At 39.5% G+C, this 12,003-nt stretch overlaps 1 protein-coding gene across 5 annotated transcripts in view; it reads right to left on the bottom strand.

Moving 5' to 3' along the window:
* The window catches only part of ralgds (ral guanine nucleotide dissociation stimulator), a 72,798-nt gene that overhangs the window by 14,999 nt on the left and 45,796 nt on the right, over window positions 1–12,003 (bottom strand). For 4 of the 5 annotated variants that reach the window (XM_028577527.1, XM_028577526.1, XM_028577523.1 and 1 more), the window contains exons 2-9: window positions 11,020–11,324; window positions 9,910–9,984; window positions 8,508–8,758; window positions 8,055–8,179; window positions 6,514–6,729; window positions 5,764–5,867; window positions 5,590–5,674; window positions 843–920 (exon numbers count right to left, since the gene is read on the bottom strand). In XM_028577527.1, coding sequence (XP_028433328.1) covers window positions 843–920; window positions 5,590–5,674; window positions 5,764–5,867; window positions 6,514–6,729; window positions 8,055–8,179; window positions 8,508–8,758; window positions 9,910–9,984; window positions 11,020–11,324 — 1,239 coding nt within the window. The remainder of the gene's footprint in view (window positions 1–842; window positions 921–5,589; window positions 5,675–5,763; window positions 5,868–6,513; window positions 6,730–8,054; window positions 8,180–8,507; window positions 8,759–9,909; window positions 9,985–11,019; window positions 11,325–12,003) is intronic. The other variant, XM_028577525.1, reaches the window with a different exon arrangement.

The raw sequence follows: 12,003 nt of genomic DNA, 5'->3' as shown, positions 1-12,003 counted from the left end.
ACCCACGTCATTTAAATAGCAAATGCACCTGCGCCGTCTCACAGGGAGGTGTTTTCAGGTGCATTCTTGGCATATTTTGCTATCTTGAGGCAGTGGAAAGTGATCGCGCCATTGACCAACAAAAACCTGGTCTGAAGTGAATAACGCAGCATTTCATTGTTATTTCAACAGCAAATTAATAAAATGCGCCTAGCCTCGTGCACACCGAGAGCACACTTTGCTTGTTACACACACAGGGACGCGCAACAGCACACAAACATGCGAAAGATTAAAAATACAAATATTACAATGTGAAATAGTATTATGATATGATCTGCTCGCTAACTTTCACTTCACGCACGAGCAGATCAGTTTCTTCTCCTGAAAATCTCTCCTTCCTGCTCAGCAAATCCTCCATCATAATACAATGCGGCAAGGTACAAACACGCCTGGCTTTTAAAGGGAATGGGAGATGGCACTCTGATTGGTTTATTGCATGTTACGCCCAAAACACACCTATGATTAATTAAGACACTAAGTACAACCCTTTTGAACCATGTGCCTGGTGCACGGACCCTTTTTTCTGCTGTTAAAGTAGCAAAAGTGGATTTGGACACGCCCTAAATGCACCTGCACCATGCGCTTAACACCGTGCGTTTAGATCGTTAAAAAAAGGGCCCTCGCTCTCTTTCTCCTGGAGAAACTGCAGGGACTTTACTTGCCACTAGATGAGGCTGTTGGCACAAAATTGATGCTGCTCATTGTTAAGTGTTGCGAGGCAGGGTCCAGTCTGAATGTGTGAGTGCAACAATGCGAACCAGTAACACTGACATGTTGTCTGTTGTTTTATTTTGTGGACTCACCAGGTCTCTCTGCTGCTGGTGTCTCCTCTGGGCTCGTTTAGGGTTGATTTCCAAAGTGGCGAACTTGGAGGTGCCCTCCTGCAGAATGACAACAGAGAGTGTGTTTGAGCTGGATGTTAGAGAGGCTCAGCGTTCAGGTCTAGGGGGTTATCGAGTGGCGACCTCCCTTCATGGATCTAAAATGTCCAAAAGTTTTAAAAAGGGAATTGTTGCAAACGTTTAATGTGCTGTTTAATGTATAAGTGTATATATATATATATATATATATATATATATATATATATATATATCAGGGCTTGACATTAACTTTTTGAGGCACTTGTCCTTTGGACAAGTACATTTACGTTTCACTTGTCCATGAACAAAAGTCACTTGTCCGGGTAAAGATTCATCATTTTATAATTTCTTTTGTGTTTTGCTAATGCAGAATTTGAAGAAACCATTGAAAGCATCCAAACACTATCAACATTAATACAATTCAGTTTAAACAGTAGAAACAAATGTGTCCCAAGAATAGATTTCCCCTTCAACAAGAAAAAGGATCTCCAGACTCATAATACAAAATTATACTTTGCACGGTGTGCAGAAGTTAATATATTGAGATTCTAAGTGAATATTTTAAAGTTTCTCATTACTTTCAGATTCCTAGTCAATATTCTAAGTTACTATGTCAATATATTGAGCTATTCTGAGTTACTAAGTCAATATATTGAGATACTGAACCAATATGTTGAGTTACTAAGTCAATATATTACAATACTAAGCCAATATATTGAGATTAAGTCAATATTTTATAGTTTCTCATTACTTTGATATTCTTTGTTTATATTCTGAGATACTGAGTCAATATATTGAGATACTAATTCAATATTTTGACCAGAGGTAGTGGTGACTTGAACTTACACTATATCTAAAATAATTTTGTAGACATAACAATGGATTTTGCCACTAAATGTTGGTGTCAGTGTGTTTTTTTTTTTTTTTTCTGCCCGGGATTGTGGGGTAAAATATGTATTTGTTTCAATTCTGTAACATTGACGAAATGAGTGGCATTTTGTTTTGTTTGAGTTTTAACTTGTCCAGTGGGGCAAGTAAATTTCTCTTCCACTTGTCCTACAAAAAATCCACTTGTCCCGGACAAGCGGACAAGCCTTAATGTCGAGCCCTGTATATATATAAATTGTACTTCTTAAATACTTTTTATGGCCCTAAAAGTACATGAAAGTGGATGGGGAAAAGAATTAGTTTAGTTTTCAGATGTGTAAAAAGTAAATTCTGTTATTACAAAGCAATACAAATGAACATGAATGTGAGCATATTTTCATGCTGACTGTTCTTCAAAACATTTCTCCTTGTTGCAGAAACTGGGGGGGGGGTGAATCCACCTCCCAGTCACATTCCTCTGAGTGATGTAAGACTCAGAGGCCTTCTGCAGCCTTCTGTAACTCGAGCTGACGCAGTCAAGTGAACGCAGCCTGGCCTGAGCAGATAGAGCGAGAGAGGCGACGCCCCGAGGAGGCTCTTTCACAAAGACATCAGATCAGAGCTGCTATCTACACCTGCCAAAGGTTTCCTCCTCCTCTTGACGTCAGCGGGGGTTCCCTCAGAGGAAGCCCTGAGTGTTTACTCACTGTTCTATCAGCAAACTACTACATATCAGTACACAGTAGTCATATTCTGTATAGGGGCTGGGTATCGTTCAGAATCTTTCGATGCGGTGCCAATTTCGATACCTCAGTTTTGATACCGATTCCTAACAATACTTTTTTCGATACCATATGTTTTAAAATCCATTTCAACAAAAAGAAAAATACATTAAACACAAAGCTTTTATTTTCCACCTTAATTGTGAATCAAAACAGTTAAAAAAATTAAAAGATTCTGGTAAAACTGCTCACTCAGAGTAACATTATTAAAAGTGCCTTGCCTTACAAGCTCAGCCTGTCAGTCAGTCATCAGGGCAGAGAAACCACCGTTCTGCCTGCTTGTCTAAGAGGAAGTGTAACGTCAACAGCACCGTGACCACTTTCGGCTCGCCATTAATATCATATCGCAGCAAACAATGTCTGCATGAATTTTTAAAAAACTGTAACCACACTTGAAGCGTGACTCTCTATGACTTCAACAAAACTGCAGGAAGTTTTCTCCGTCCGCACCTCTCCGTGTGCGTGTGCGTGTCGGTCGGAGCTCTGCTCTGTGTCAATATGCAGAGAGGACAGATAAGCTTGCGCTTACACGCTCAGATGCTTTTGGAACCAAAATTTGGCACCGAAAGATAAAGAATTTTTCGATACTCATAGGATTGGAGTATTTTTTTCGATACCATAAAAGTATCGACGTTCGGTACCTAGCCCTAATTCTGTATTGTCCTTAATGTCAACAAATCCCATGAAAAGTCCCAAATCAACAGTGAATGTATCTACTAAGTATTGTGTGTGCATCAATGCCTGATATATCTTCTTCCTTTGTACTATAGAGCTCCATTGTTACAAAACACATCAATGAGCCACTCTGTTGCACAGGGTGTCATGTTCCTTAATTAACATGAACACACACACACACCTACTGTACTTTATTTATTTTTTACCATGAAACTATACATTTGTGACCCATATTAACAGTGCAGGTCTTCAAAAGGAACCACTGGGCCTAATCTTCTATCTTATTTCTGATAGTTACTGTGATACACAGTTTTTAGATATAATAACCAAAGAGAACTGTCTGGTTTCAGCTAATCTAGTCAATTCAATTCCTGACAAACATATTGATAGCATAAAAGAGATAAAAAGTTCATATTAATGGATACTGTTATGATGCGGCTCTTAGGCCACAACAAATAGGAGACAGCTTATATAGCTTAGCTTATATTTGTTTACATTTTGGGAAATCTGCATCATTAAACGTAAGAAGAGTTAGCTATTAGCAGCTCCTGTTTGCAGTGTTCCCAAGGATTTACACACAACTATCACTGGATTACTTTGATACTGAAGAAAACTTAAAAACGTGATGATTCTCAGGCAAGGTCTGCAGTTAGCCTCTTTTTTCCATGCTTTCTAAGCCGACGTTTGTGAACGTTTAATTACGACGGACAATGTAATAATTATATCTCTGAAAGCTGTAAGTCACTCTGAACCTAAAAATATACATATCAGGTCTTTGTGTTCAGATTTGACTGAGTTATGACTCAAATAAGAAGTTAGAATTTTAACGTAAATTGTGGTAATTAAGCCTACCTGAAAATGTTTATCACGCTAATCTTTTGTGATGTTTTGTTGGTGTTAAAGTTGTACTTATTATGACTACAGCAGGGTATGGAACATGTAGAATTTGCGGCTTCATTTTCTGTCCCGTTTCTCAGCTCCTGCTGTCCTTGTATCGCATGCGTCACTACGAGAAGGTGCCAACGCCTCTCTCAATTAAGCTCCATAAATCAGATTAATGATGACAGCAATCTGTCAGCTGCACGGAGCCCACTGAGGACATGATGAGTAATATGTATGGATACTGTGATCCAAATGAACACGATACAATGTGTTCCTCCCTTGCAGGATGTTTCTGTCTCTGATGTTCCTCTGCAGCTGTTATGAAACAGACGTGAGGAAGTCCACCGATGGGACGGGTCACCAAGCCATGCATCCTGCTGCTCTCTGTTCAAATGCCAAGCAAACACCTTATATAACTCACACAGATTGATTCATTGATTGGTACAGTGTGTCTGATTAGAGACAAACACTTTTTACTTCCCCCTGGCTATGTGTTGTTAATTTATTGTCTGCAGCTCCTCTATCTCATCATGCAATCATCATTCGTATTACGTTATTTCTACTGTAAGGCTGTTCAGTTTAATCAGATCATTGAACTCGTTACTGCAGGTTTCTTGCAATATTAGTGAAACTATATCTGTGAGTCTTCTGTTGTACAGATTTTAAGTCACTCTGGCTAAGAAGATCAGACAAACAAGCTATCTACTATCACGATCTATGTAATTTTATCGTTCAATACTGATCCTGTATAATACGTTTTCTGGAAATTCAAATGAGAAACTGTTGGGAATTAGCACTGGGTGATACTGACAAACACAAATTATTTGATTATTTTCATTATGGATAAAAATGCAGATTATTTTGTTTCAATTAATCGAGTAATCCTATGGCTTATAAATGTGATAAAAATGTGAAAATGCCCCCCAGTTTCCCACAAGGCAAGATCTTGTTTTCATATTGCTTTATTTTTCTATTCAACGGTCTAAAACCTTAAAGATATTCAGTGTAGTATGACCAAAGAGACCACCACATCTGAGAAGAGATGTGATCAGCAAATCGGCAAATCCTTTGAATTTTTGCCCAAAAATGAATCGCTTCAGCTCCAATTGTGATATTTTAAAACACATACTTCAATATCAATACATAACAATACATGTCATGTGGGGATCAGTATCAATGCTTTAAAAGAAAATAATGCGTAGTGTGAATATGATGACCAAAAAGTAGAACAACGTTCATTTTAGTGAGATAGATCTCTTAACTGTAGTCCAGCAGAGATGGTTTTAAAATCTAAAAAGTAGTATGTAAGTGAAACAGTTTTTTATTACATGCATTTTCAATAGAAAAAAAAAAAAATCACATTATGCTGTTTTGACGAGCTTCAACATATGTTTGATATATTCTTTTATATTTAAAGTCACTATTAAAGTGGACATATGTGCTGCTTGTTTCTGTGTGTGTGCGGTTGAGAAGCTGCGACCCACCTTCACCAGCAGCTCTCGGCTGAGGGAGTAGTTGTTGTCGTCTGAGAAGATCTCGGACAGCTCGCGGAAGGTGCGGAAACTCTCCCTGTGAACAGACGCAGAGGTCAGTGCCTTAAACAAAATTGGATTTGTGCATATATGCAACTGCTGTTAACCAAAGACGAGAAAATCAACCTTGACACTTCCTCCCAGGTCCTCTTCAGGCGGTGGATGGCGTTGCACTGCAGGGCGGAGAGGATGGCTCGCAACGAGGAGAAGTTCTTCAGGATCCGACACTCCTGAACACAACGCAAACAATCATCCAATTAGAAACCCATTTGACAAATTGTGCTTTAACTTGAAATGTTTTAAGTAGTTTTTTCCAGTTTTTTCTGTCTGCATAGCTACCAGAGAACTTAAAAGATCTAAAACAGGGATCTTCAACAGGGGGTCCGGGACCCTTAGAGTTACTGCAGGGGTTAGTTATTGTTTAAATAAAATAAAAAAATTCCAAAAGGTAAAATATATCCTAAAATATACATAAACAACATGATGTGTGCCCAACATATTAATAGCAAAGAGAAATCTGCCTATTTGTGATTTTATTTTATTGAGACATTAAAAGACAATTAAACTTACGGATTCAGTGTGCTACATGTATGTTATATATAACATTAAAACATGATGTATAAATATATGAATATGTATATTGGATTGTATATATTTGAATACCTTAGTATTGTATGCACCACAAAAAGGTATGTGTAAAGGCTTTAGGCCGCCCTACATGTTATTGTAGGCCCAGTTTGATTTGCAACTCAATTTTATTCAATGTTAGTAGGGGGTCCCTGCTCCGTCTCTCTTTCAGCTCAGGGGTCCTTAGCCTTGAAAAGGCCCCCTCATCTAAAACATTCCTTTACAATCATTTCTTTCATTTAAACTCACCCGGGCCACGTCTATCCACCTCTCCAGCAGCCTGGCTCTCTGGTTGGGCTTCAGCGCAGGGTTGCTCAGGCAGGTGGTGATGACACAGTTAGTGACGGAGTTGAACTGGGCCACAGTGGCTCTGATGGTGGGAGCCAGGTGCTCCTTCCCCTTCTTGTCCCGCTGAGACCAGATCCCCCCCAGGCAGTGGTACGGCACCACCTTCTTAAACAGATCCTGGACAGAAAGATATGAATACAGGGTTTAAATATGATACTTTAAAAGGGGCGCTATGCAGTTTTGGCCATTTCTTTGCTGTTTTCTTTTCTTTTTGCTGGCAGGTTTCTCTATAGAGCTCCCCCTACAGCTTCGGAATAGATATTTGGCAGCTCCTATGTTTACTTGTGTCTGACTCCTCGCTCGGTCATTCTGCAGTTTCCTCTTTCTCTGTTCCTCCGACAATGCTTTCCTAGCTTTCTGCTTCTTTTTTGCCTTCTCAGCCATGACGATAGTGTGAGAGACTCCATCGCTACCTTGTTCTTGTGCTAGCCGGTTCCTGGACGGGGGCGTGTAGCGGCGTGTATGTGTGCAGCGCCGTGTAGCAATGCGTTACATCGCGAGACCTGATATATCGCGCTATACTTCCTGACGCTGAAGCTGGATGGCTCGCCAGCCGAAAGTTGCAAGGGTGGTTTTTCCGCTCACAGTCACTAGGGGGGACCGAGACGACCACCATTCAACCCGAAAAAAGTCATATAACCATTCCATTCCTCGTAATTTTGCATTGTGGTTTCAAGCAGTTTTTTTTTTTTTTTTAAAGGGTAATTACACACAGAAATGCCAGTTTACTTTGATAAGAAGTATTAATAAGAATGTAAAAACAGTTGTTTGAGATGAAGATTTATAATGTTTTCTGTGGCTATGGAGAAGAGTTGGGGGCACTGGAGAGGATTTTAAAAGATGTGGACAAAGGGGGGATCACAAAAAGATGCTAATGATTGATTTATGGGAGATGAAGAATCATCCAGGGTTTTTGGCAGCTTGACTCATACTGAAAGGGAAGATACTGTGTATTTGTCTCTGTTGCATCGATTCTGAACAATTTTATTTCACTCTGTCTCCCCGCAATTTTATGGATATACACTCCTTTGTGGTGAATTCAAGGAACAAGAATTGGGTTGTTTAAAAAGCTGCTTGGCACTTGACTCTAAAAGAATAGATGACCGGATATCGATGAACACTATAGCTCCTTTAAACGCCCAGAATATGTGTTTAAGACTAGTTAGTCAAAAAAAAAAAAAGACATCTGAAGTTGAAATTATGGGCGTTTCTTAGCTATTTTCTGACGTTTTATGGACTAAATCGATTTACTGATTATTCAAAGCTATAACTGGCAGATTAATCAAAAATAAAAATAATTACTACTAAACTAGTTGCAGAACCTAAAAACCTTTTACTGATTTGAATCCCAGACTGTATGGGGAACTCATGAATGACTGTGGAAGTGAACAGAGGTTGAAAGAGACTAAATCTGTTGATAAGGGAAAGGGAAACATCCTCACCGCGTCCATGAGCGTGAACTGCTCTGCCACCATGATGGGGTCAAACGACAGGAAACTGAAAGCAGGAAGCTCGTCCTCAAAGCCACTCTCTTCCTGCGTAGCAAAAGGGCAGCCGATGTGTTCCCCTGAAGAGATACAAAAATATATATATTTTTCACAACACTGCCTCAACCTGAGCTCAACATCAACAAAGTTCTTCTGTTTCTCATCCTTTCTTTGGCATTCATGTTTGTTTGGATTTGGAAATCTCAGTGCTCAATCTCATGTGTGCTGACAGCGACTGCCAACGAGTCCTTATCACTCGTACGACCAGACTGTTCTATACAACGAAGAAGTATTACAACATGTGAACGGACATTGTATCGACGGCTACATGAAATGCGCAGCTGTACATGGGGACAAGTTGTTTGCACTTGCGAAAAAGACAAAACAAATCTAGCATTTTTCTCTGACCCCCTTTTTCTGGAGTCCCTGCCCTGTTGTTGTCCCTCTCCTGTCCTGCCTTCATACCATCAGGATCAGGCTCACACTGCTGTCGGCGGTGAAAGTGGGCCAGCAGGTTGCGGGCGCGGCGCTCCAGGTCCGAGCCGGGGAAGTGGCGGTGGAGGTAGGACATGAGCTGGTGCAGACAGTCGTAGTTCGGAGGGCTCCAGAAGTCCTCAGAGTACTGGTCCAGCCACGCGCCCAGGATGGACGAAACAGTGCTGCAACACATTAATAATAACATGAAAGTATACTGTACAATAAAGAAAATAAAAAGGCGTCAGCAATGCCAACAAGCCATTTCTGAGTTATTATTAGTATTTACAGTCAAATACTAAAAGTTTTAAGTGCCCTGCTAACAAGCAACAATTTTGTTTTCATTAATACATATTAAATTAATAACGAGATATTCTAACATAAGCCGTTTTCAAAAATCAGTGATGAATGAAACATTACAAGTACTGTACTTAAGTAATATTTTGAGATACTTGTACTTTAGAATATTTCCATTTTAATTCTACTTTATACTTCTACTCCACTACATTTATTTGGCAACTTTAGTTTCTTTGCAGATTCAGATAATGCAAAATATAAATCAATCTTATGATGACATTAAGATTAAGTAATTAATATGAGCTCTACCTTTACCAGCGGCAACACTAAAGTGCATCAAAAATTCTAATCCAATAATGTGTTATATATTATTCTGAAATAGGCCATTCTGCATAATGAGTACTTTTATTTTTTTATGTTAATACTTCTGTACTTTTACTTCAGTAAAGTTTTGAATGCAGGGCTTTTACTTGCAACCGCAACAGTGCATTATTGTTACTTTTACTAAAGTACCTCTTCCATCACTGTCAAAAATCTATTCATACTTTAGCATTAAGCTAACGAGAGGTTTTTTTGCACTTTGTCTCATAAAAAAAGCATAATTTTTCAAAACACTGACAGAGAAATGTGAAATGTTGAGTTTAAAACTAGTTGTGTCGTTTGTGAACAACGTTATAAAGACAACAGCTCCATATAACCCTTGGCTTCAGAGAGATATGCTAATACTGCTCAAATGACAGCAAGACATAAGTCCTGTGGTTTCAAAAAGGGATGCTAATAATGCTAATGGTCTTTTGGTGGTTTTAGTAAAACTGAAGCTCCGAAGGGCTGTAAAAGCTTAAGTATTTGTGATTTACTGTATATTTATCTGTTCATGAACTGTGTTTTATCAAACGGCCACAGAAACATTCTGACCGGTGTCTCTCAAAGAAAAATTATCAGCCAGAGCTTCAAACTCTGCGGATATCCCTTGTGGGACGAGGCTCGGTGCTGTGAATGAACTCAGTGATGAATGTTGGCAGCTCGGCAGCAGACTCACTTTCTCAGCTCGGTGCTGTCGTCCTGGGAGACTCTGTGTGCTGTGGCTGCGGGGACGTTTTGGAGCTTGGCATACCTAAAAACACAAACAAGTTGTTCAATCAAGTTGATGAAGACGCAACATTTAAATTCTGATAAAAATGTATTAGATTTTATATCAAAGTTAACAAAAACATTTAAACATCTAACAGAATATAAAGCACGGTGGAATATTAAATAACAGTTTAAAATATTTATTGTTGGGGATGATGTTACGATGTTATGTTATCCATCCACACGTGTAAATGTTTTAACTAATGGTACTTTTATTTAATTAAAATGCACTTGAGATGTCTTTGCCTCTTTTGTGTTTGTTTTGTGATTGCAAATTGTTGTTTTATGTAACATACTTGTTCTGCTATCTTGGCCAGGTCTCTCTTGAAAAAGAGATTTTGTATCTCATTGAGACTAACCTGGTTAAATAAAGGTTAAATAAAAAAATAAAATATTTTTTTTTTTACATTTTATCTAGCATTTTCTGTTCATTTTCGGCAATAGTACCCAACCTTTTTTTTGCCTTGTGACCCCTACACAATAAACAGGAAGAAGATTTTCTTTTCTCGGATTGTGTCCTTTTGAAAGAAGAGGGCTGAAGAGGTAAAACTCAAGAAAGGTCCCCTACAAAGTTAGATCTGCAGTGGTTGAGAGGAATGACTTTTTACTTAGCTTTAGAAAAGATAAGTTACACAACAAAAAAATAGGCTTGAAAAGTTTTGGAAAAGCATTTTCTTCAATTTCCTTGAGAATAACAATATGGATGTGGATGGTTAGAGTGATAAAATAAATAAGTCCAAATAAGATACTCCTAATGCCTGTAGTGTGTCATCTGTACTACACAGTGTTGAGATAAACAACTGCTGTATGTATTTCGTGTAAGCATAACACCTATGGATGTACAGATTCATGACTGTGGCTACTACAGCTACTACATTTGAACCTTGGTCTCCTTTCCGTTTTATGTTATGTGCCTTGTTGTACTGTTTTTGTTTTGTCACATGTACAAAAACTCAAGAAATACATGTCCCCAGGGGCAGAGAAACACAGACAGGTGTGTCATCTGCCATCACTGTACCTGTGGAGCAGGAGATCCAGGACCTGCTTGGTGCTGGCGAAGGAGCGGTAGGTGCAGAGGAAGATGGTGACGTAGGTGGAGTCTTTGCCCCTGAACGCCGACACCATGTACTCCACCAGCCTCTCCAGCGTGCCGGCCTTAATGGTCCGCACCTTGCAGGTCTCGTAAAGGCTCAGGGCCGAGTCCGTCTCCACGCCCAGCCATCGCTGCCCCTTACTGGCCGACTGGTGAAGCTGCACCTTCCTTAGCGTGATGGTGAAGATGGCGTCGTCCTCGGCCTCCTCGCCAATCTCCTGCGTCGAGCTCTGCAAGACAGAAGAAGACGGAAAGTAAGACATTTTACTCCAAAATATATATATAACGACCTCAAGGTATTGGCTTTTCTTTGAGTTATGTTCTTAAATTATGTGCTACAAGTTATGGTGGATTTTTGGTGTTTCAACAAGCTATTCAAATATCTGCTTTGAGCAGATTAGAGGGAGTTAAAGACCGTGCCGAACGTCGAGTTAAAAATGTCGAACATCTTATTTCGTGACGAAAGCCTTTAATTATGAGCATCTGTGTGACCCGGCGCTCTTCTTTTTGGTCTGTCTCCCTCTCTGAGTCATACTTAGTGAATCATGTGCGTGGCCGTGCACGAACAAACAATAGCTTGTTACTAAACAGAGCTTACTGGATGACTGGCACTACAATACAAGCTGCAGCCTGTATATTCCCAAACAGGGAATTAACACAAGCCGCTTGTTGCGTGAATGAGAGCTCTGTAGGCTGTTTGCATGTCACCATCACTGCATTTTGTTGTTGTATTCTCCTGAATATGAAAAAAAACACAGATGTTGACAGAGATGGCTTCATTCATCATCACGGCTGTCAACAATGCATCATGCATGTGACCTGCATTAGCGCTGCTGAAAGTTACACAACAGAAACTAATCAATGGGTTACAAAAAGCTGAGTGACTTCTGGCAGCTTAGGGGTGAAACC

Source organism: Perca flavescens, chromosome 5 (genome assembly GCF_004354835.1).
Source record: "Perca flavescens isolate YP-PL-M2 chromosome 5, PFLA_1.0, whole genome shotgun sequence".
In the NCBI taxonomy this organism is placed as follows: domain Eukaryota; kingdom Metazoa; phylum Chordata; class Actinopteri; order Perciformes; family Percidae; genus Perca; species Perca flavescens.
This window is presented reverse-complemented; position numbering and strand designations above follow the sequence as displayed.